Source organism: Stegostoma tigrinum, chromosome 21 (genome assembly GCF_030684315.1).
Source record: "Stegostoma tigrinum isolate sSteTig4 chromosome 21, sSteTig4.hap1, whole genome shotgun sequence".
NCBI lineage: Eukaryota > Metazoa > Chordata > Chondrichthyes > Orectolobiformes > Stegostomatidae > Stegostoma > Stegostoma tigrinum.
In genome coordinates, this window is record NC_081374.1 from 46572759 (window position 1) to 46599435 (window position 26677).

General features: G+C 44.4%; 1 protein-coding gene across 2 annotated transcripts; it reads right to left on the reverse strand.

Moving 5' to 3' along the window:
- LOC125462988 (transmembrane protein 263-like) lies at nucleotides 1–26677 on the reverse strand. 2 transcript variants are annotated; one of them, XM_048553565.2, is made up of 4 exons: nucleotides 21881–21893; nucleotides 19433–19488; nucleotides 4040–4121; nucleotides 1–2975 (listed from the first exon to the last, which is right to left on the reverse strand). In XM_048553565.2, exons 1-4 carry the CDS (start codon nucleotides 21888–21890, stop codon nucleotides 2683–2685), a joined length of 441 nt encoding a protein of 146 aa, XP_048409522.1. In that variant the 5' UTR covers nucleotides 21891–21893; the 3' UTR covers nucleotides 1–2682. The 2 variants fall into 2 exon arrangements, with proteins under 2 accessions (XP_048409522.1, XP_048409523.1); XM_048553566.2 differs by lacking the exons at nucleotides 19433–19488; nucleotides 21881–21893 and adding an exon at nucleotides 26570–26677.

The following is a 26677-nucleotide window of genomic DNA, read 5'->3' on the forward strand; positions in this document are numbered from 1 at the left end:
TTTGGGTAAAAAGATTTATTCAATTAAAGGTGTAAAATACAATACTGATTGAAAAGTGTTTTGTATACAAATACAACCCTGCCTATTATCTAAACACAGCCTCAGTCCATCAGCTGAAGTACAAGGATAGAAAAGCATAAATTGGACAACCTTCTGCAAACTCAAGTTTTAGTTTGTCAAATATTATCAGAGTGTATACAAATTGGGCATTATACAGAGCTGGTAGCCCATGCTGCGTCCACTCCATCAAATCTATTCATCCACATTACTGTAAATACCACCAGTTGAGTTTTGGTTATAAAGGGAACTAAGCTATTGGTGAGAAAAACCAAAAGGTCTCTAAAATGTAAACTGTAACATGGAAGGCCTGCTCTTTTTATCAGAAGTTCAATTTTCAGCTTAACGTTTCAGGCTCAAGTAAACCCACAAAAGACAGACTGGTAGAGAAGACCAATGTAACTCAGAGACCAGAGGCACACTATTATAAAGCTACAAGACCAGGATATATCAGGCATGATCCAGAAGTGTTTGAGCAAAGAACAATTCCAAGTGGACTCTAAAAAGCTATAGTCCCAGTAGCACAAGTGTTAATTTTACAACCACAAGATTTTCACAGGAAGAGAAAGGTTTGAGCTGCTGCTTACGATCCCCTAAACAGTGCCAAAAATTCCATGTCTCATGCAATAAAAATAATGCTTTTTTTTCCAGGTACAGCTCACCTTAGATTACAACCCAGCTGACCACGAGGAATGTAGTCCACAAATGTAAGGGACATCAACCAGCTATGGGCCAGCTTGGCACATAATTTTGCATGGTCACAGTTAACACGCAGCCCTTCCATGAACTTCAGAGATGGGAGGAAGAAAATCAGGGCAGTAGTGAGATTGTCAAATGCAAATCACTTGCTCTAGCATACACCAGGGGTAACCAATACTCCACGTTATCCTAGAATTAATTATTAATCTCCTACATCATGAAAAAAATCATACGGGTGTTCCCTTCTCCATCTTTGTACTGATCGGACTCAAGCAGCAGCAAATTCACAGTGAACCCAATCAAGCCCTGTTGCATGAGTGCAGTAACCAGTTAAATAGATAGAGCAGTTTGGAGTTCACAGAGGATTGTGGGTATTGCAGCAGCCATTATTGACTGACTGTTGCACAGAGCAATCACTAGCAAGAGTGTAGGAGCGTTTCAACTGGATGTGATGAAACTTTCCAGAATACAGGTCAAGCACAGTTGACAACACTACACACGCGCACACACACTTGAGCTCAGGAGCAACAAAGAACAACTCTAGGTAATCTACCTCCCCTTATGGCACTACTGTGTTTCAACCCACAACAGTGAGGTGGCTGCAAACAGAGGTCATGTTTTTGATGAATCATTTGCTTTGTGGGACAGTCTGGTCATTTAAATAAATTGCAAATCCCACTTTTATTTGATGTGGCTCAAAATGGCTCAATACCTACTTATGTTACTGTACTATCAATAATCATTACTAACTTCAGAAGCAAAAAAGGAAATATCAGAACATAACCCAAGGTCTCAGCCTATTGTGACTTGATAAGCACTGTGAAAAACCCAAGCTTAGTTACAATATGCTGTTCGATAAACCAGCCTCAGCACATACCCAACTGGTATTGAACAAAGCAACTGCGGTTTACAATGCATGAACAGTGAGAAGCAACAGCCCTGATACGGGAGGTTATATTTCTGCAAATTTAATGACATTTTTACATACAGGGTACAGAACACTCCTAAGCTGGGTGGGTGACAGGATTAATCCTGTTCAACACACCCTTCACATGAGAGAGCTTTGCATTTGACAGGGCCGTGTTTAGGATTGACGCTCAGTGTGAAATGAGTGTCGCCTTTCCCAAAACTAATAGCCACCTGCCAGAAAGCTCAAAAACAAGGACATCAGTAAAAAATTTTCCTGCACCTCAGGCTGTGCAGATATCGACAGTTCTGTCTTGACAATTGATAGCAAAATTAAAAGAGGAAACAAGAAACAAAGGAGATGTCAATTCATTTAGAACAAAATTGATTCTCTGTTGAAACTCACCATTCACAGAAAGATCAGTCAGGTAATGGGAAAGGGTGTAGCTCTTGAAACATTACCATGGTTTAAGTTGGGGCCTTTAGCCTCAGACACTGCGTCTTTTTAGCATGAAGAGGCCCACAATACACTCTCACCCAGAGCAGCGTTGATAAGCCAGGACTCCCTAGTTGTTGCAGTGACTAACACTCTGGCTTTCTGTCTCACTTGCGTTCAAAATGAGGATTCAGTCAACTTCAGCATGTTTTCTCTTCAGAATTGGAGGTTGAAGGTCAGAGGGGGATGGGGGTGTGGGGTAGGATCTCCCAAGGTGACAGCAGTGCTCAGACTGCCCTCTCCTTGGGAGCACTGCAAAGATTTAAGCTTCTGTTCTTCAGGTGACTTGGCTTCCATGGACGGATCAGCTCCCCAGGTGACCTACCCTGATGTCCCACTCAGAAAGCAGTACACGCCAGGCAAGAGTCAACCCCAAAGGCTGATGCTTCCAAAGGTCTGACAATAAACTTCCAGGCTAAATGGCAATCGTCACAACCCCTCCCCACCCACACCCCTCCCGTACCCAATGAACTGGCACAGTCCAGGTAACGTGTGTCCATATCAGGCCCCCGCAGGTTGACTCGTTAGTCAGATTTATCTTTCTTCTTGGATGTGAAGGGCACTTTCCCAGCCACGGTGGACCCCACTGTCGAAACACCTCCTGCCACAGCCGACATGCCACCCTTTACCAGTCCCACGCCAACTGCTGGCACTGAAGTGACCGCTGTCTTGGTCGCCGCCAGCCCTTTGCCACCAAGCCAAACAGCACCACCTACTGTGGCACCAACAGCTCCTTTGGTGATATTGTACAGGCCACCAGTCACTTTCCAGATCATTCCACTTTCTGTGCTGGGGTGATCTTTCGACGAGTCGGGAACTAGGAGGGAAGGAGGGAACAAAGTTAATAGTCAAGAGAGAACAAAGCCTTCACATCAGGGCCACTGGGCAGGGATCAACAGCAAGAGACCCACCCTCCCCAGAACCGGCCCAATCAACAGTCTGCACCTCTCCAAGGACCCCCAACTAACGACTCTCAAACCATGCCACCCCCAACAACCATCCACTGCCCAAACCAAACCAAACCCAGTCCAACCTACCCAACCAACACTCTCCCCACTCAATGCAAACTCCCCTCACCCACTCCAACCAACCCAGCTCTTAACCCTTCCAAGCAGCTCTTACTCGACAGTCCCCTCAGATCATTCCTTGATCCAGGGGTCCTGAAGCTAACTGATGGGAATTAAGCAACTTGTATCTGCTCTGCTTTTCACAGCCGCACAAAATCTTTTGAGCAGCAGACGTAACAGACAATTGTTTTGCAACCAGAAGCTGCGAGCAGCAATGAACAGAACAGCCAGATAATTTTTTTTTGGGTCACCAGGGAGTAATCCCCTCCTCTTCTATACCTTAGGATATTCAATATCATGAGGAGGGGGTGGACAGGGCCTGGGATGAACACCACGTCTGATAGATGCCAATGTCATGCTCACTCAATGCTAGGGTCAGCCTGACCTGTATACTTTAATGGGAATTAAACATCTCGTGGGTGAGAAGTGAGAACTGCTGCCAACAGGCAGCTGAGGCTGGACCTCAAAACTGCAGAGGCCTTCATTAGCTACCTCAGAAATCAGGGATCGATCCACCTCCTGTTTTACCATAAGGCAGGCTGCTTGATATAGTGCAAGTGGCCTCTACCCACGCCCATCTGAGCAGGCCCATTGCCGTCACACAGTCATAAGAATACCAGTAGGCAAGGGGCTGACATGAAGCATGGCTCCAGCAATGTAGCAGAAAGTCTGCACAACGTGGACCTCATACTGCATAAGATAACCATAACTAAGCAATGCCAAATACCACAAGCCAATCTAAGCTTGGCAGTGATATTAAATATTGATTCCTCTGTTTCCCACTTGTCTTCAGTTAGCAGATTGACTTCCTTACCTTCGGTTTGTTCATTATCAAAAACTTCGTGTTCCTTCTTGCTTTGGGATGGTGATCGGTTCATTTCTGTACCATTCACAACCTAAAAGACAAAGACAGGAAGAGGTGAGCTTCACAACATAATCAACTGGAACAGCAGGGCATACTGTACAAGGGAAAGCTGCTTGAAATGCTGCATTGTTACTCTGGGTAGCATTGTTAGCAAGGGAACACAGACTGTCAATCTCCCAAGGTCACTCAGATTTCCTCTCCCGTCTCTCAGAAAATCTACATGTTCCAAATTACATTACACTGCAAAGTGGGAGCATTTTGTTGTATTGCCATTTATGCTGGGGATATGTAAATAAGGTTAGCTCAATACTGTGGCTTCCCTCAGATCAGCATGTGTTTGTTAGTTTTACTCAGAACAACATAAAACAGAATGACAAAAGCTGGGATGGAGTTCTTTTCTCCACTTTATTTGAAACCATAGCCATGGAAATGGCAGGAAGAGATCATTGCAGATCATGAGGGAGCCCTTTTCCTGAGCTGATGGGGTGGAGAGATCCACTGGATTTCTGCGACATCCAGTCTCAGAGCCAGAACTACAGATACAGCTAATGCTGGGGTAGCCTTCAAACATCAAAATTCCCCACTTCCAGCCAATGTGTCTGTGGGTAAGTTTATTAGAACCATAAAATCCCTACAGTGTGGAAGCAGGCTAATTGGCCTACTTAGTCCACACCGACTCTCCAAACAGCATCTCACCCAGACTCACCCTCCTATCCTATCCCTGTAAGCCGGCACATCCCATGGCTAATCCATCAAAACTATGCATCCCTGGATATTATGGGCAATTTGGCATGACCAATCCACCTAACCTGCACATCTTTGGACTGTGGGAGGAAACCCACACAGTCACAGGGAGAACACGCAAACTCCACACAGACAGTCACTCGAGGGTGGAACTGAACCCAAGTCCCTGCTGCTAACCACTGAGCCACTGTGCCACCCCAAATGAGATCCTAACAGCACACCAGAGGAGCAGAAACAGTAAAGCTCCAGGTCAACGTAAAACTCCAGGAAGATGATTCCGGAGTCTGCAAGCCCTCGATTATTCACATGACAGAAATGAAAACAGAAGTTGATGGTATCGAGCAGGGAGGTCAAGAGTGGTCCTCGGTCAAAGGACAAGCCATTTAGATCATGGGAGATGAGAAGAATAGGCTGAAGATATAATATTATCAGCCCACAACAGAAACAGAAGTCAAGAGATTTACAACTTTCTTCCAGCACAAGAAATCCAAATCACATTCTCTCCTTCAAAGCTGGTATGAAACTCGTTATTCCAACGTTAATGTCACAGTGGGATATGATGATCCATCCTGCTACTCAATATCAGTCGTACTTGGAGGAAACAAAATCTCTCAGCTTGGAAACATCTCTCTTTCTAAGAAATGGTTAAGCTGGGCCTAGATATTTGCATAAAACATAGAACGGTAGAGCAGAGCACAGGCCCTTCGGCCCACGATGTTGTGCCGACCTATTATCCTAAGATCAATCTACCCTGCACACCCTACATTTTACCATTTTGCAGTTGGGATGAGCCAGTGCATCTGATAGAGAAAGGGCTAAGGGAATACAAAGGCGTCTGAGGAAGGAGCACCAAAAAAAATAAAACTTTCCCTCACCAGAGTACATTTTAAAGACAAAAGGAGAAGGACTGGTATAATGGCCAATATTAGACACTAGAAGGTAAAAGTTTTTGAACAGAGTCCAAGTCCACACCTTTTTTAAGTGACAGCTTTGTTTCAGTTAACCACATTCCAAAAAGCTTTCACTCCACTGATTACTAGTTCATCATATCCGTACCCAATTTATTACCCAACTATCCCTGAATATATCTGTCACAAGTTTCCTTGTTTCATCAGCTCTCAGGTATCCTTTAACAGCTTAATAGATTGTAACAGTAAATGTCACTGGATTAATAATCCAGAATCCCAGGCTCTAATGTTCTAGGGGCCTGGATTCAAATCCCACCATGGCAAATGATACACTTTGAATTCAATAAATAAAAATGTAGAATCAAAACCTAGCCTAACAATGACGGTGTAACCAGTGTCGATTGTCAGGAAAAACCCAACTGGTTTACTAATATCCTTTCGGGATGGAAATCTGCCCATCTTGCCCGGTCTGCCCTATACATGACTCCAGGCCAGTTGCAACATAGTCGTCTCTTAACTGTCAGCTGAAACAGTTTAGTGAGCCCCTCTGTTTTGGGGCAATTCAGGATGGGCAGAAATGTTGTTCTTGCCAGTCACGTCTACATTCAATGAAATAACAGGTTTTAAGAAAAGGATAGATGAACCGTTGGTAGTTTGCAAGGCAAAGCCAGTGTCTTAATAGCAACTGCAAGTAGCAAAGAAAAACTGCTGTAGTATCCCTACCTTTGAACTAGGAGGCCCAAGTTCAAGCCCCACCTACTCCAAAGGCGTGTAATAACACCTTTGAATAGGTTGATTAGAAAAATAGGTTAAATAAAAAGACAACAGCTGGAGATCAGAAAGAACAGGGTTTTTTTTAGGGCATTCGAGAACAGTAATTAGGCTACACCCATTGCGGTCATTCACAAAGCAGGCGGCTCCACTTCAGTTTATGGAGACTATAAGCAAACAGTAAATAATGAGATTGAGAATGATACGTGCCAACTGCCCACTGGTATTTTCTCACTTAACAAACAAGGCGGCGGTCAATAAGATAGATCCATCAAATTCATACAATTAGACTTAACCAAAAGGCAAGGTATCTCCTACCATTCACATACAAGGAGAGTTTGACATGTCTACTGCTCCCGCAGTGTGCCAGAGTCCCAGTTCAGTTACTAAGGGAGTTGAAAGGAATTACTGGTTTAAGTGAAATTGTAATTAATAGTAAGATGGAGAAAGAGCATATGGTACAATGATACGACGTCATAGACTGACTTCAAGGACATGGTGTCAAAGCAACAAAGCACAAACGTTGCACATGGTGTGAGCCTGGGTCACCAGTTCATGTATCTGCCCAATGAAAGGGGAGGTTGAGGGGATTTTGAAAGCTAAAGAGACCAGAGAAGACATTCATAAGGATTGTATGTATTATTCTTAGTTAACGCATTCTGCCCCTGTATCAACCCCTCAAGGATTGAGTCGCCTTAGGAGTTGTCTGTGGAGCGAGGGAAGGCATTTGAAGAACTAAAGGAACTGACTAGTGACCCTGTTTTGACCCAACATGATGGACCACACTGGAGTCAGTATGTGATTCCCCAGCACAGAGATGTGTGTGTGCGCTTGTTATCTCGGAATAGAAGACAGCATAGAGAAGCCTGGAGCATATGCTTCACGTACTTTTAGAAGAAGTCAGAAAAATTTACTTTAGTTTTTAAAAAAAATAAAGAGGTAGTGTTACCAAATTCCATAAATACTTGTATAGTTGGAAGTTGACTTTAACGAGAAAACGAGCCCTTACAAACACACTTGTTTCAAAGAAGAGTGTAGCATGACTTCAGAGATAGGTGTTGACGTTGATGGTTCCTCAACATAAGCTTAAATATTGTAAGGCAACAGATCATGCAATGATGAACATTCTGGAGATGTCCCTTGAAGAAGGATTCATTTACAGACACTACGTCATCTGTAAGTGAGTTTACCAACACAGATGGCAAAATGGTCCCTTCCAGAAATCCAAGGACATACTGTTCAATAAAGGGCTCAATTATAACACTGACTAGGCCAACATTTATTACCCATCTGTGACTTCCCATGAGAAGTTGGTGCTGAGCTATCTCTTGAACCACTGCAATCCTTAGAGCATACCTACAGTTCTGTTTGGGTGGGGGTTCCAAGATTTTGACCCAGTGACAGTGAAAGAACGGCAAAATATTTCCAAGTCAGCATAATGCGTGATGCCAAGTCATTCTTTGTAAAAATAACAGCACTGCTTTGGATAGAGCACCCGAGCTTCAGAGAAGTCACATGTTGGTTTTAAAAGGAAGGACTGCAAATTCCAGTGACCTGATACAGCAATTGGCTGAATATTTAAGCAAGATAAATTCCAAACATGTTAAATGTAGCCAACATGTCTACAGAACCCCAACTGAGCCAATAGTCCAGAAGGGGAGTGAATGGCATCATCTCTAAACCCATTCAAAAAACATGCAAACAATCAGCTGGCTGGGGACTATGCATTAGATAGTATCACAACAGATAATATACTGTGGCTAAGAAAGAAATCTGCTCAGCCATGAGTTAAGAACATTAAAACCACGTACCTGGAACACACCGGTCATGACCATATTCGGGTCACTTGTCAGTTACAGAGAGAGGATATGAAAAGGCAGCTAACTGTTCTGGTTTAAGTAAACCATTTTCGCCAACAGAGACAGAGGCAGAAAAGACACCAAACTGACAAAATCCCTGTGTGGGTCGGTCTCTCTCCCCCAAACATCTTGCAAGCTCAAAAACAAAAATAGAAATTGCTGTCAGCATCTGTGGAGATAAATCAGTGTTAACGTTTCAGGTTGAACGGCTCTTCTTCAGAACACAAGAGTCACGGACCTGAAACGTTCATTTTTTTTTCCCCTTCACAGATGCTGCCAGACTTGCTGAGTTTTTCCAGCAACTTTGTTTTTGTTCCCGATTTACAGCATCCGCAGTTCTTTCAGTTTTCACAAGTGAGGACCCTGCCTGCTATTTGACAATCCATATGCCATAGGCAGCGATTTTAAACATCTCAACACACCAGAGTCTACATCCAGAGGAATTGATAAATCATCGCCTACAAATGTTAATCACCTCAACACTGGAACCAGGCAGACCACTAAGCACAGCTGGATGACCCAGATCATTGTTTTACAAGAACCATGTCACTTACATCTTCAATGGGTTGTAACGTTTCACTTTGTCCATCTCCCATTCATTAGTGTGCGTCCATGTGAAAGTTAGAACATTTTCAATACTTGTGCTTAACCTGCTCTAAATAAATTAAAACCTTCACTTCCTTCTCAGCAACTCACGAAAATTTGTCTATTTCTGTCTTTATAGTCACAGCATATAAATAGAGTCTGTAATGATAATCATGAAACTGCCATATTGTTATTAAAAACTCAGCCAATTCTTTACTATGTGGCCCTTACCAAGTTTGGCCTACATGTCATTCCAGACCCAAGCAATGTGTTTGACTGTTAACTTCCCTGAAAAGGCCCAGCCAGCCACTCATTTGCACAAAAACTGCTGCAGAATTTTTTTTTGAAAAGCTGGACAGGCTTGCCATGAGCCGAGGAACCAGGTACAATGAAGCCACACTCTGGCCAGGTGACCCTGCAAAGTCCTCCACATTAACATTTCCAGGCTAGTGTCAAAACTGGGAGAGGAGTCCCACAGACCAGTCAAGCAACTGCCTGAGAATCTCACTCAACAAATCATACCTTCTATAAAATGCCTCAAAAGCTTGAATCCCCAAACCTTGGCATGTCCTGTCCTATCGGCAGGATAGATCCAACAGAGGAACAGAGTTGTCCTGGGATTCCTCACCATTGTCTCTAGGTCCCATGAAGTCCAAGGCTGTAGGTCAAAAATGAGCATGGAAGCATTCTGCTGACTACCACAGATCCATCTGTCCACAACAGCTACAATATTGGCATCTAACTGACAGTTTGGAAAATTGCCCAGCTATCACCTTTCCACAGAAAGCAGGATGCATTCAAACCGGCCAATTACTGCCCCACGGGTCTACTCCAAATCAAAGTGCTGGAAGGGGTCGTAAGCAGTGCAGTCCAGTAGCACTGAGTAATAAGCTGATCGCTGACTTGGGTTCTATCAGGGCCACTCAACTCCTGATTGCATTAGTCCAAACATGGGCAAAAGTGCTGAACCCCAATGGGGACATGAATGAGTGACCTCAACACCAAGGCCTCCAACTGACTGAGTATTGTATCAAAGTGACCTAACCAAAGAGAAGTGAATGGGAAAATCTCTCTCTTGGTCACAGTCTCCTTTGCATGAAGGAAGATAGGTGTAGTTGTTGGAGGTCAACTATCTCAGCTTCAAGGCATCACTTGGAGCTCCTCAGAGCAGTGCTCTGGACTCAACTGTCTTCACTGAAGATCTATCCTCCATCATAACCTCAGAATTGGGAATGTTTGCTGATAACTGTGTAATGTTCAACACCATTCTCAACTCTACAGATTCTGAAGCAGATGTATCCAATACACGTAGTGAGACATTGACAGAATGCAGGCTTTGCCTAAAACATGGCAACTTATGTGCTCAGAGATAATGGGAACAGCAGATGCTGGAGAATCCAAGATAACAAAGTGTGGAGCTGGATGAACATAGCAGGCCAAGCAGCATCAGAGGAACATAAAAGCTGACATTTCGGTGTGCTGCCTGCCAATGACCATCTTGAAGAGGAGAGAATCTTACCATCACTCTTCACTGCTCAACAGCATTACTATTGTGGAATCTCACTGTCATCAGAGCCTGCCATTCAATATTGTGGTTACAACTGCAAGTCAGAGATTAGGAATTCTGATTAACTCAATTCCTCTCTTCCCAAAGTCCATCCACCATCAACACGGCACAAGTCAGGAGTATGATGGAATACTCCCCACATGCCTCAATGAGTGCAGCTCCAACACTCAAAAAGCATTACACCATCCAGGACAAAACAGCCCACTTTACTGATTCTGCATGGACAACCTTAAATGTTTACCTTCCCCTAACGGCCCCCACCCGACCATTGGTGCAGTGACAGCATTGTGCACACAAACAAATTTCAATATACCATCCAAACCCACAGCCTCAACCTCTTCATAGGACAAGGGTAGCAGATGCACGGGAACACCACTACCTACAAGTTCCCCATCATCCCACATGACACGGAACTAGATCACTATACCTTCAGTGTCACTAGATCAACCTCCTGGGCTGCCCTCTGCAACAGCATTGTGGGTACATCTATGTGCCTAGGACTGCAGCAGTTCAAGATGGCAGCTCACCACCACCTTTCCAGAGCAATGAGGGAAGGACAATAAACGCTGGTCCAGTCAGCGACGCACACCGCCTGTGATAGAATTTCTGAAACATTGGGCAAAGGAACTCCATGCCCTCCTCTGTTAAAAACAAATTCTTAGTCATCCCTTCAAATATCTCCCTTTGATCAATATTGGTTTTTGCTTGATGGTGCATCTGGAAACTATCTTGAGTATACCTCCGTTTGAATAGTATTACACCAGAGGTAAGGACCCTGCAGGTATTTTGTTTCTGATTCACCCAGCCCTCTTTGCACTCACCACTTTTTTAAAGGGCATGTGCGCCAAAAACCCTTCCTGATAGAGACTGAAGCATGAACTGTACCAGATAGTGACAAAGTCACCAGGTTTCTCCAGACATAAAATGCAGCTCGGCGTGTATTCACAGAATCCCCAGAGTGTGGAACTACCCCACAAGTCTGCACCCACATAATCCCATCCCATCCCATCCCATCCAGACCCATTGTCCCCATAACACACCTAATCTACGCATCCCTGAGCACTATGGGGCAATTTAGCAGGGCCAATCCACCCAGCCTGCACATCTTTGGGAGGAAACCGGTGCACCCAGAGGAAACCCACACAGGCACGGGGAGAATGTGCAAACTCCACACAGACAGACAATCATCCGAGGGTGGAATCGAACCCAGGTCCCTGGTGCTGTGAGGCTGCAGTGCTAACCGCTGAGCCACCGTGCCATTTTGGAGGGCTCTGGGATACAGGAGGAGGAAGCTGTGCCAGTTGCCATTTAGTCAACAGTCTCATCATTCACCAAACTCAAAGGCCACTTTTTATCTACGGCCATCAAACTGTACAACAGGGAACCCGTGAACCTTGCCTGGTACACAGTGATAACAAACAACACACCGTGTTGCAATGAAGCCTAGAACTCAGATGATTCAAAGTGATTGCCTTTGACACAGATCAGCAGAATGATTATTCTAAAAATATGAACAGTATTCAAACGTGCACAGTCTCAATTAACACTCACTCCCTGAGGCCCTTCAACGGTGACAAAGCACCGTTTGTGAACATCTTTAAACCACCAGAAATCTCACTGGGATTTCACTACCCCATCAAGCTGTCATACTTTTTCCTTAATGATGAAAAGTGCTAAGCAGTAGAATTGAACACAGTTTTCCTTAACACTTACGTTCACAGCTTCTCAGCTATATACCCAAGGTTTAGACCTGAAGGTTAAAAATCAAGCGCGAGAAGTGATTTAACATGTTAACCTTCAAAGTTGACTCTCCACCATCAATGCAGAGTGGCAGGAGCGTATGCCATCCGCAAGATGCACTGCAACAACTTGCCAAAGTTCCCTTAACAGCACCCTCCAAAGTTGCCATCTGTACCCCTAGAAGGACAGGGGCAGCTGATGCATGGGAACGCCACCATCAGCAAGTTCTCCTCTGAGCCTTATATCATCCTGACTTGCAACAGTATTGCCATTCCTTCACTATCACTGCGTCAAAACCTAGAACTCCCTTCCTAACAGCACTGTGGGTGTATTTACCCCATATGGACTGTAGTGCTTCAAGAAAGCAACTCTCCATCACTTTCTGAAGGAATAGGCAACAAAAGCACAATTACTAACCCCAAGGAGGTAATACACAACTGCTTGCCTTTAATGTAGTGAAACAGTCCGGTTGATCTTTGGGCTTCTAACAGAAAAGGACTGATAGTGTGTCAAAAAGCTGATTATAGGACAAGCAACTAAAACCTTGGCAAGTTTTGAGAAGTGGCTTCAAGTAGAAGATAGAGGCAGAGTGCTAGAGACAGAGCTAGGGCCTAGACAACTAGCATAGCTACCAATGGTGGCTCAAAGGTAATAGGGGTACCAGTGACAAGACCTGGAGGAAGACAATGATTTCCAATGGGTGCAGTCTTCCAGGTGATCCAGATAGAGAGATGTGAGGAAACGGAGGAATTTGAACATAAACACTTATTTGAGAATTTAGAATCAAGACATCTATGGGCCAGAATCCAACACACATTATCAAGCACAGAAGTGGCAGGTTAATTAATTTTGGTGCAGCTTTGGATAGAGCACCCGCGCTTCAGAGGAACTGACGTTTGAGGGCGAGGAATGAGACCATAGGAAAAGGCAAATCTGGAGGTAATAAGACATGAGGGAGGGTTTCAACAACACAAGTTGAGGATGAGCCATACATAGGCGAGGTTAACATCTCCATGGTCTTGGTAAAAGAAAGGATGTGCGGTGAGAGAACCAGCTCAAGTTCAGCTCGCCTGGAGTCAGAGAGTCATTACAATCTAAAAAGGAGGCCATTCAGCCTATCAGGTCAATGCAGGCTCTTTGTAGAGCAATCTAGTCAGTTCCACTCACTTACTCCATTACTCAGAGTTCTGCAAGTTCATTTCTCTTAAGGGCCTGCTGCCCATTCAATTTCCTCTGAAGTTACTGATGATCATTGTTTCAATCATCCTCATGAACAGACAGTTCCACGTCATTCCAATGTATTGTGTAATGAGATTCTTCCTGATCTAATCCTGTTCGAAACCTGACACCTGCGACTACAAAGTACTACAGCACGACTGCAGGCACAGTCAAGTTCAGTCTGGGACAATAACAAGTGAGTGGGACAGCATTGCTGTCAAGGGAACAGAATTTGTGGAAAGAGTGGGGATGGGATGAGTATATAATGGCTCAGTTAAAATTCTAATTGGACTCACAAGCAGTTGAAATCTGTAATATTAAACACAGGGGAATATGCCAGAACACCGACATATTCTCTGCATTAATGTTAAAGTACAGCAGTTAGCTAAACATACAGTAAGACGTAAGACAGCATTATCATAATAATCTCAGATTCCAATTTCATCCAGAAACAAGTGACACCCTTCTGGCAAAGCAACTCAAAAAAGTGTCTCAGGGACAACCCTCAAAACACAAAAATGCTTAAATATTCCATGTGCAACACTGGGTTACATCAGAATAACACGCATTTGGGGGAAAAAAAGTTGAAAATGACTTGCGTAGATATCTGCAATGAAAACAAGATAATAGCTGATTAACACTGCTCCACAGACTGCCTCTATTTACTGAAAGGGCGTGTACAAAGCAAAGGATTATGAGGATTTGGCCAGGACTGAAAAGAAATGCAGTTATGAGAAACTGTCAGACAAACTGGGGATGTAGCACTTGGAACAGAGTAGGCTGGGGGGAGATTAGACTGAGGTGTCTGATTAGAGTAGATGGGAAGGAATCATTTCTCTCAGCAGTGGGGTAGGTGTGAGGGTGTGTGGTGGGGCATAGATTTGAAGTGATTGGAGGCGAGATTACAATGGAGATGCAGAAAATATTTGCACCCAGACATCAGTAAGGACCTGGAAGTTAGCATTTCAAAGTGTAGTGGAGGTAAAAACCCTCACCACATTTAAAAGGAGCCTGAATATGCACATCAAGTGCTGTACCCTCTGTGAATATGGACTTAATGCTAGAAATTGTGGCTCATTTCTCAGCCAGCACAGACTTAATGGGCAGACTGGCCTCTTTCTGTGCCATTATCTTTATATGATCACAGTCCTAATACAAAACATAGATCAGTACTGGAGCAAAATCAGCCCAGAGTCTGAGTGTTGCTGATAAAAGACACATATGGCAAAAGCTGTTTTGTCTTCACTCATCAGGACATTTCACAAGAATAGCAATTCAAGAGGAAAACCAAAATTTACACTGCATGAGAGGAAAGCACGGATTCGTTGGCAAGGAGACTTTAAACGAGAGGCATTGTCATGGAGACCTGCACTCATTAATGCTGATTGGCAGTTCTGAAGCCAAAACACTAACTCTGATTTCTCTCTACAGATACAGTCAGAGTTACTGCGCTTTTCCAACAAATTCTGTTCTTCTTTTGATTAACAGTTAACAGCCAGTGTTTATGGGCATATTCCCCATAGCAACATCTCTACCAATCAGCGCTCTCCTCTCACACAGTATAAATGTTGATTTACCCCTTAAACGTCGAATTCTGTTGAAATGAAAAACTTTGACAAAATGTGTCATTTACACAAGATCAGCCCCATCGTTAAAGTGGAGAAAACTTGACACAAGCAAGATCTGCAGAGAACATCAGTTCAGCCTGGGGGTTTCAGAGAGAGGAGGTACAATGTTAGGAGGATGTTATTCAATACTGAAAGCATTCTGATGTATTCATTGGTATGTGTTTAATGAGGCTGCTCTCAAAAGGAAAATAACAGTATTCATATCTTGTTGCAGGATTCAACACCGTGTCAAAGTATGCAGCTCAGTCAGAAAGTTACGCAAATCAGTTAAGGCAGGCAACTGCAACAGCAAGGTGACCCAGAGAGAAACCAGAATGGAAACTGAGTCACAATGTTCAAGTGACATTCCAGCAGCTTCAGTCTCATCCAGTGAGCTCAGCCTGCCCTCACCTCTCCCATTCCCTCATTGACCCTCCGGCAACCCTCCCTAAACTGGAGTCCATCCAAGACTCTGTCACCTGTGCATCAACTCATAAGCAATTCTCGTCCTTGTTTTCAAACCCCACCCCCACGACTGCACCCTTTCCCATCTCTCATCTCTTTCAGCCCCACTACCTTCTCAGAAGACTGTGCTACTCCAATTCTGGCCTCTTCAGTAGTTCTCTCGGTGCACTAGTTACCCAGGCCCCAAGCTCTGGAATATCCTCCCTAATACCTCTCTATCTCACTGTTTCAGTTCACACCTTCCTTCCTTATGTCAGTCATCAAAAAAAACTTACCCTCTGAGGTAAAATCTCCAATGGGGCTTGGGGGTCATATTCCATTGTATAATGCTCGTACGAGCATACTAAAGGTGCTATATAAATGTAAAGTTGTTTCATAGAATCCCTACCGTATGGAAAGTGGCCATTCAGCCCAATAAGTCCACACCAACCTGCTGAAGAACATTCCACCCAGATCCATCCCCCTACCCTGTCCCTGTAACCCTACATTTCCCATGGCTAACACACCTAGCCGACATATCCCTGAACACTACGGGCAACTTAGCGCGGCCAATCAACCTAGCCTGCACATCTTTGGACTGTGGGAGGAAACCGGAGCACGCAGAGGAAACACACGCAAACACAGGGAGAATGTGCAAACTCCACACAGACAGTTAACTGAGGGTGGATTTGAACGTCAGTCCCTGTGCCGTAAGGCAGCGGTGCTAACCACTGAGCCACCGTGCCACTTGGTGTTATTGAGTGGATCTTTGATCTGTTGTCAGATTTGGCAAATCAGATATAATCTAGTGAAATATATTACAGGTTAATGGGACTGACTGGTTCACTGTTGCTGCTATTGCTGATATTATGTATGTATCCTGTCTTATGTCCCATTAAAGTCAACAGGATGCAAATCAGGTGAATTGCATCTCAACAATTCAGTATGAATTGCCTGCCAAATCCCTTTCTCTGCTTAAACGTGTGTCAAAAAAAACCCGCCTATGCCAATTACTATTCAGTGGGCTGGCAATTTCCTGTGAAGTCATAATTTAAGAAAAATCTATTGACATCAGTCTTGAAAATTGTAACTATCCATCAGCGTTCACAGTCTTTAAGGTAGAGCATTCGAGACACTGTGTGCAAACCAGTTCATGCCTTCTGATGTCACTCCTACAGAGCCCGACTGATTTCCTCGTGTTCTCGACCCCCCTTATTCAGAGGAAACAGTGCCTTGATAGCTGCCGTATTCAATCCCTTCATCATTTTAAGTTCTTTGATAATATCTCTATTCAACTGTATAAACCAAAAAAGGACAGAACCCAATTTAGTGGTCCATCCAAAACAAACAGCATCTCTGACAGTGCAGCACTGTCTTCATACTACACTTGGATTAGCAAACCCGGATTACAAGCTGAAATCACTGGAGTATGAGTAGAAGCCACGTCCTTATGATGCAGAGGCACTGTGCTACCATTAAACCAGGCTGACACCCATCAAAATGCATATCTGTCCTAAAATGCTAAGAGTTGGAGGAACACGAGGACTGCATCAAGCTCAGTTTTAGTAGGTAATTCCTCCAGCAAAGGGAAATAAACGTGCTGTTCATCAGGATTTTCTAGGTGCACACCAATTTATTCCCAATCCCACAGGCAGTTAGCTACATCACCACGAGAGCTCAATCCTCTGCTACACCTGGAGAATATCAGGAACATGACTTGAACTGAAATCTCTACGCACACTGCTCAAAAAATTAGCCTCGTGCTTGTACTCTAGAACAACAGTTCCCTACAGAACACACGAAACTGACTATTTATCAGACAAATCAAAGACTGCCTTAAATTATTCTGTGATAAAACAAGCTATTTAAATTCACAGACATTGCAAAACTGTTCACAAGAACCGACTCTGACGGCACCAACCTCCGGTTGTCTATCAGCCCGACAGATTAGCTCAGGGGGACTTTGGTGTGAACAGTCAAGGCAAGTCTTGAGGACTCAGAGAAAACACCCACTCAATCAACTTCAAGGCAATATGACTGACTGTCTTTGTTGTGGTTAGCTCACTTGCTGGTGTTGCACATTGCATTGCCAAAAACGCAGAGAAGTAACTAACAGTTGGATCAAACTAGAACTGCCAAATTAAGTTGCCCACTGGTTCAGTGGTGACAACAACCATGCCTATATTAAAATCAGGAAGATCCCAGGCTGAATTTTTGGTCTGCCCTGAAGGGAGGACCCCGTGCACAAAAAAAATGGCTGAAGTGAAACAGACCAAAAGAGAATTGAAAACATCAACTAGACAAAAGTCCTAATGCTAATCAATATCCCTTTCACAGCACGTACAAACGTGTACACGAGCATTATGTACACACTTACTCACAGGATCCCTACAGCGTGGAAACAGGCCAGTCAGGCCCCCAAACAGCACCCTACTCAGACCCAGCCTCATGCCTTATCCTTGTAGCCCAGCATTTTCCATGGCTGTTCCACCTAGCCTACGCATCCCTGGATGCTACAGGGCAAATTAGCATGGCCAATCCACCTAACCTGCATGTCTTTGGACTGTCAGAAGGAACTGGAGCACCTGGCAGAAACCCACACAGACACAAGGAGAATGTGCAAACTCCACACAGCCACCCAAGGGAGAAATCAAACCTGGCTCCCTGGCACTAACCACTGAGCCACCGAGCTGCCCTTTGTCCGCATATAGTGTATAATTTTGACTATGTACATGCACGAGACAGAGCTACCCAGATTTACATCATGGGCTCCGCTATTTTGTTGTTCCCTTCTTTCTTACACCAACCATGACCAAAGATTCACCCACATTAGAGATCTACACTCATGGGAGGAATAGTCACATGTGAGGAACGGGATGGAGACAACTGCCTGGACTGTGAACTATGCAGTTATGCAAAACTCTGATTAGACCACACTTAGGGTGCCGTGAGCACATCTTGGCACATGTTAAGAAGGATATATTGGCTTTGGAGGGAGTACCATGTAGGTTTACAAGAATGATACCTTGACTATTGTTACGAGGGGAGATTATTCAAATTACGCCTGCTTTCTTTCCAATGTAGAACATTAAGGGGTGATTTGATTAAAGTCTTCAAAATATTATCAGGATAGTTAAAGAAATTATTTCCTCTGGCTGGGGATTTTAGAACTAGGGGCATAGTCTGAGAATTAGGGCCGGATTATTCAGGAAAGATGCTAGGAAGCACTTCTACACAACTAAAGGTAGTAGATGTTTGGAACTTTCTTCCACAAACATTAGATGCAGGATTGGTTGTAATAGGGTCATACAGCACAGAAACAGACCCTTCTGTCCAACCAGTCCATGTTGAATATAATACCATGAGGTGGAAGAAAGCACACTTGGCCAGTGTGTTTGATAGTGGGGTGATGAAATGTCTGCTAGGTAACATTGTCAGTGCACTTCCGGTGAAGCACTGGTGTTCTGTCTCACTTGTTATTTATAAGCCTTGATTTGCTGGGCTGGTGGGCATCACTTCCAGTTCTGCCAGATACCTTTTTAAGCAAAGGATTAAGGGATATTGGCCAAAGGCAAGTACACCGAGTTAGACCACAGATTAGCCAGGATCTCACTGAATTGCAGAACAGACTCAAGGGGCTGAATAGCCTAATCGTGATCCTACGTAATAGCATAGAGCTTCAGTGACAAATCAGTACTTCCGAAAGAGAATATACAGCAGGCTATTCAAGCCCTCATGCCTGCTGTTGACACGACTCCACATTCCTCCTCTGGGCTCCCTTACTAGTTGCAAGTCTATCTGCCTTTGCCTTAAAAGCATTTAGTGACCCCAATCTCACCACTCTCTGGGGAACAGTGTTCAACAGACACTCAACTGCTGAGAAAAGCATTGTACCTCATCTCAGTCCGAAATGAACGACGCCTTATTTTGTAACTGTATCCTCTTGTTCTGGTCTCTAGATGGGAAATGACGAAGGGAACCAGAGAGAAAACAAACAGGATCATAATGTCGAACATGACTGAGTTCATTGTTTGCTTCACTCGCTCTGAAGTACTAGACTGGTGAAGCAATGAGCCAAAAAAAGACTATGCTAAACCCTAATGAGATTATTACTGTGCAGTGATCTTGCTGGGGGTGGGATTTTGTTAGAGGTACGATCTATGGCAATCTAGCTATGTTATACACCTTATGATCTGCACAAAACCAGTCTCCAAACATTTAGGCAGGGGAAATGGCATGAAATTAGCAAAAGGAAAAACTCTCCTCACCCCTTCGCAGAAGTGCAGGCATGGGAGCCTTGGGAACTCAGCGAACCCTCTCTGCTTAACAGCTTCATGCCGATATTTGATGACACTAGCTTAAGACTGAAAGGAATGTGCCAGCAAGGGGAGTTGCCTTGCCTCTCAAGTCTGTTCCACTATTCAGTTAGGTCCTGTCACTAGCAGCTCAAAAACAGCACAGCCAATTTGCAGGATCAACGGGAATCTGCGTTCCCACCCCAAGCACAAACATCTGATGCCCATTCAATATCTTATTGGTTAAGAGAAAAAAAGAGGTTAACAGAAATCAATTTTGTTTCGTCAGTGAGACACGAATCATGCGCTGAAATCCAATAGTGCCACAATTAACAGTTTTCACACCCAAAATGTTGGGCTCGCCACCTTTAAATAATGACGAGTGAGATGCTCCCTTGCAGATCACTAACTGCAAAGAACGAGTGTTCACCAAACAAAGTATTTAGCCAAATTGGGCTGTTTACTATGTATTTTGTCAAGCTACTACACCTCCTGTCCATCCGCGCAGAGTTTACCAGGCTATCAATGTCAGACATCAGATAGAGCACTCTCGCCCGAGTCAGACAGTTATGCATGGAGGTCTTGCTCCAGAGATTTGAGCTCAAAATCTAGGTTAATGTGTTACTGAGAGAATGTTGCACAGTCAACAGTGCAATCTACTGAATGAGACGTTAAGCCCCCACTCAACTTCTCAGGCGGGGCATAAAAAATTGCACTGCACTGTGGAGGATGAACAGTTAACACCTCCCAATGGACTGGTCAACATTTATCACTCAACGAAAACTGGAAGTTTTGATTTACAAGAAGCTGGATGGGCTGGGACTATTTTTCCCTGGAGCATCAGAGGCTGATGGGTGACCTTATAGAGGTTTATACAATCATGAGGGCCACAGATAAGGTGAACAGCCAAGGCTATTTTTCCCCAACGGTTGAGGAGTCCAAAACTGGAGGGCATAGGTTCAAGGTGAGAGAAGAAAGATTTAAAAAGGGGCCTGAGGAGCAAATTTTTCATGCAACGTGTGACGCATGTATGGAACAAACTGCCAAAGGAAGTGGTAGAGGTCAGTACAGTTATGAGATTTAAAAGCCATGTGAACAGGTACACGAATAGGAAGGGTTGAAAGGGATACAAGCCAAATGCAGGTAAATGGGACTAGTTCAGTTTGGGAAACCTGGTCAGCATAGACAGGTTAGACCAAAAAGAGTCTGTTTCCATGCTGTATAACTCAATGATTCTATACTCAAAGACCAAAAACAGCTTACTTAGCGTTAGTGTATTTTTAATTGTAGGGCAATGATGACAGACAGAATTGGGTGCTGCATTTCTGAACTTTTAGTGACCAATGTGGTCAAGTAGGTGACAACAATCTCAGCAAGAGTCCACAACAATGTTTCAATCACCTGCACCATGACCAGAGCTGACTGCTGGACCAATCACTGTCGAAATCTGGTTTACTGTCCCTGGCCAAGAACCAACAGCTGCAGAATTGCTATCCCGGGAAAATCAATGTTGATGGTCTTGAGGGCTCTGAGAAAACACCCCTGAGTCAGCATCTGGTGACACTTGACAAATAACAAAGTGCGGAGCTGGATGAACACAGCAGGCCATGCAGCATCTTAGGAGCACAAAAGCTGACGGTTTGGCCTAGACCCTTCATCAGAGTCTAGACCCGAAACATCGGTTTTTGTGCTCTTAAGATGCTGCTTGACCTGCTGCGTTCATCCAGATCCACACGCTGTTATATCGGATTCTCCAGCGTCCGCAGTTCCCATTATCTCTGACACCCAACATATGTCCACAGCACCTGGTCTACTCGCAAATTTTGCAGAAACAGCAGCTACTAGGAAACTATGCATTTCTCAACAAGAAATACAATGACTGGTTTGACAAGAATCATAAGGAAAGCCAGGAACTCCTAAGTCACACATACAAAGAGCTTCTGAGCTGGAAACATCACCAAACCTGGAGGGAGAGAAAACAGGTTGACAAAGGCAGAGGTACAATAAGAAAACCTAAAAGAACAGATGGTGGGCAGAAATGCAGCAACTCACCAACAGTCATAATACGCGTGGATTCTTCAGCTGAACCGAGTGGGGCTCATCATTACAGAGAGGCAGTCAATGCTGATTGAGCATCCAGGTTATCCTTCTCAACATGAATGCCCTTGACCACATCCTAGAGCATGCTCCCTGCCACCATCTCAACACAACCCCATCCCAACACGGGACTGAAAACACCATCAGGCAGCTGAGAACATACAAAGCCGCCAGAACAAACAGAATCCCTGACGAGTTACTAAAGTATAGTCGAGCAGCTCTCTAGGCACATGACCTCATCTCCCTCATCTGGAAGGAGAACAGACCAGCAGTTCTTCAAGGTGCTATAGCTGTGGCCACCTTCAAGAAAGGAGAGAAAATGGTTTGTAGGAACACCCAAGGAATCTCCCTGCTGTCTACTCCAGGGAAGGACATTGCAAAAATCTTCCTCAGTCACCTCCTCCCAGTGGCTGAAGAGATGCTCCCAGAGTATCAATGTGGATTCCAATCATCCAGAGACACAATGCACATGCTCTTCACAGCAAGGCAAGTCCAAGAAAAGTGCAGAGATTGGGAGCAACCTTTACATGTGGCTTTATCCAACTTCAAGATGTCTGTGACCCTATCAACTGGATGGATTGTGAAATGCTCTCTTGCCCACAATACAATACGCACAACACAACAGGAGCTTTGAAACTAATCAGTGATTTCACCACAGACACAAAATGTGTGCAAACTGGGGTCAAGCTGCATCATTGCACCAACACCCTTCTCTCCATAATCCTCACTGCTGCACTCCACCCCTTCTTCATGAGGCTTCTTGCTGGACTAGAGCTTCTCAAAAGGATGACCAGGACTCTGTCCAGAGTGCATCACCTCCAGTTCAGACCCAAGACCACCATAACCTCTGTCAAAGAGCTACAGTACGCAGAGAACCCTTGTGTGTATGCTTACTCTGAGGGTGAGCTCCAAGCCACTGTCAATGCATTCGCAAAGGAATAGAATGAGCTTTTAGCACAACATCCAGGTGACAAAGGTCTTGCACCAGCTTTCTCCTGCTGTTAGCACTGATCAACTATCAGCAAGCTACCGGATCATTTCTCATTCTTCAGGGATCTCCCCTCAGTGAGAATGAAATTCAACATCATCTCCAGTCATGTACACAACCTCAGCCATCTGAGAAACAGTATTTGACAACAAAAACCTCAAACCCAGCAGCAAGCTCCTGGTCTCCCTGACAGCAGTGTTAACTGCCCTGCTGTATGTGGCAGAATGGACACCTCAAAATCTCTTGAGAAGTATCAGCAGTGATGCCGCCACAAGATCCTGCAAATCTAATCAACATTGTGATACCAGCGCCCACTCTTCAGCTAAAACCCCCAGTGCCAAGGCACAGGTTACAGGCAAACAGCTGCACTGGGTAGGTCATGCATCTAACACTAGACTTCCACAACAAGCTCTCCACCCTGAACTGCATCACAGCAAGTGGTTACCAGGAGGGCAAAGTATGTCCTTGCTGGAAAGGTGCACCATATCCATGGACTCAGGGGTAGGCCTTGACCAATGTGGCACCAATTGGCAGGGTCATGTCCATGAAAGTGCTGACCATCTCAAGCATTTCCAACAGGTCCAGGTGAAGGCAGTGTTGTAGAACCATGTAGAAACCCAGGCATCCCACTGATCTGCTTCTTCGAGGAGGAAGACAGAGAATGAAGCGCAGCAAAATATGCGCTACCAACCAGCCTGAAAGAAAAGCAATAATCAACTCACTGTGGGTGTGCCCCGAGAAGCAACCAGTAATCATCTCTTGGTCCTTTAACTCTGGCTCTGCAACCACTCAATAGGCTTTCTGCCTCTAGCCATTATGTGAAGGGAGGAGTCTTGTTCAACCTAGTACAAAATCTAACATAGTCAACACAATGTGGAACTAGAGGAACACAGCAGGTCAGGCAGCATCAGAGGAGCAGGAAAGTTGGCATTTTGGATCAGGACCCTTCTTCTGAACTTCAGCCTGACTTACTGAGTGAAACAGCAGCTCTACATGGCTTCGACTCTGACTCCAGCATCTGCAAAGTCTAAAGTGACTAGGAGCTGCAGAACCTCGACCACAAACTAGGCCCAGGGATTAAAACATCCTGTCGAGGAGTATGGGGAGAACCATGGCTCCCCATGCCGTGTTTACACACACACACACACACACACACACACACAGTCAAAAAAAATCCCTCAATTCCACAAACAAGTTTCTAGATATCTGCCTTCAGCAGGGTGGAAGAGCCCAAAACCAGAAATAAACTGTACTGTTTCAAATATAAAACTGTTAGCCTGGTATTCAAGAATCATAATGTCCTTTCCCATCCCTTCCTCTGTTCCTTCTTGCAGCCTAACCAAGGACTGTGTGCAGCTCAGATTTTCACCGTAGTACCATTGGCAGTCACACCTTTTTTTCTTGGCCTCAAGTTCTAGAATTCCTTCTCTAACGTTCTTCTCACCTCTTCCCCAACTCCTCCTTCCAGATGCACCTTAAAACCTCCCTTCTTTGCTCAAGCCTTTGGCTGTGTTTTGCAACCTCCTTAAGCAGTTCGACACCAGATTTTGAGATAACAATGTGTAGAGCTGGATGAACACAGCAGGCCAAGCAGCATCATAGGTGGAGGAAAGCTGACGTTTTGGGCCTAGACCCTTCTCCAGCATCTGCAGTTCTTACTATCTCAGCGCCAGATTTTACCAGATAATGTGAATCATCTGGTTCATGTCAATAAACTAAAATCCCCTTTCTCTCATCAATCATTTGGCATTGGAGATCGAATGTGGCAGGTACATAGCTTGAATGACATTCTCCTCTTGAATACCTAGTTGCTTTGAACTGTGGTAATGCATTTCATGAGCTCCAACTGTTATTGCAGGAAAAACACAAAAAAAGGCCCACAGTCTAGTCTGCTGCTTAATAAGATCATGGCTGATCTTCAACTTTACCCTTCCACCCTTTAACAAATCCCACGATTCTCTTAGTTCACCAATTTTTGATCTCAGCCTTGAATATATTTAATGACTGAGGCATTAAAGTCCTCTAAGGCAGAAAATTCAAAAGTTCACAAGCCACCACATGAAGAAATTTTGCTTCACTTCAGTCCTAAATTGTTGACCCTTCATCATGAGACAGCGGCCCCAGTTCTTAACTTTCCAGTCACCGGAAATAGCCACTAAGTATTGACCCCACCAAACCCACTCAAAATCTCATGTCTCAGTGAAATCTCCTCTCGTTTTTCTAAATTCAAGACAGTACAAGCTCAACCATTTCAGGTTCTCCTCACAGGGTTACACTTCCATCCCAAGAATTGATCTGGTGAATTCATGCTGCATTCTCTCTGAAAGCAAGTATATCCTTCCCTCTGTGTGGAGATGTCGTCAGCTCTGCAGGTCTGATCTCACAAAGCCCAGTACAACTGACCCAAATCCTCCTTACTCTAATTGCCAACCACCTTATATAGGCCAACATATCACTTGGCTTTCTAAAAGGTTGACGTACCAGTGTGCTAACGTTATTTTTGTACAAGGACACACAAATTTAAATGATTTTTGACCTTGTAAAACATATCAAGTGTTTCTATTCTTCAACTCAGCATGAATACCCTTCTTGTTCATTCGCTGAATCTGTCTATATTTCTTTGCTGTCTGTGTCCTCCTCAGTGCTTAGACTCCCAATTGGCTTTGTACCGAAATCAAACTTGGATGCCTGGCTCTCCATCCGCGTACGTAAGTAATCCATACAGATTGTAAATAGCTGAGATCCCACTAGTAATAGTTTAGCAACCAAAAAAAATTACCGGTTTCTTCCATCACTCCACTTTCTGTCCTTCAACCAGTTCATTCATAATGCTAATAGTTACCCAAATCCACAGTCCCTCGTGTTACAAAATAACCCTTTGTGATGGTACTGGCCTTTTGAAAATCCAAATGTACACTACTGCACTGGCTCCCCTTCAGCTAAGAAAGAAAGAGCATTACAGGTTCCAAAATAATCGTAGAATTGCCTCCTCTTCCCCCCCTATTCAGGTCAACGGCTAAGGCAGACACCGCTGGCTAATTGAGTTGTGCAGATGCTGTAAACTCGGCGGGGCACAAGACAAAGAGATGAAACAAGACAAAGGCAATTGCAGCTGGGTGAGGAAAACGTCCGGAGCTAAGTAAGCCGCCCCACCTCTCCCTGTCTCCCCACCCACCAGCCCCCACAACACTTAGTGACATGGCACTGCTGATCTGGGATGACGGGAGTGGGACAAACTGTGTCCGAATTGGACACAAATCAAAGTGTTTGTCAAAACAGATTGGGCTTGTTTGCAAACAAACCACGCAGGGGCAAAAAGCGCACCGAAATGTACAAATCGTGTCGTTTTCGCCTCGTGTTGCCTCCGGACAGTTAACAGGCCCCCTCCTCCTGCTGCAAACATTTGCAACATGTTTTGCTCAAATACAGCAGATCTTTTAGCTTCATAAATTAGAGCAACCCGTTTGTCGGTAAAAGCTTTGGAAAGACATTGACAAGAGCATTCAGGGAGCTGGCCCTCGTTATTCTTTTAAAAACAATGCAACAGACTAATAAACAATTTGAACTTGCACACGAGAACTTTCTCCAGACAAAAAAAAAGTTTTTTTTTTCTCGCTGTGACCATAAGGAGCTGAGAACAGCCCTGCAGCTCCTACCTTCACCATTCTGCGCTGTGCTCCCCTCTCTGCCCCCGGCTCTGGTGATCGGGCTAATGCAGCCGCAGTCTGCCCCGATCCCGGTCTTACAGAGACACGCTCTCCCGG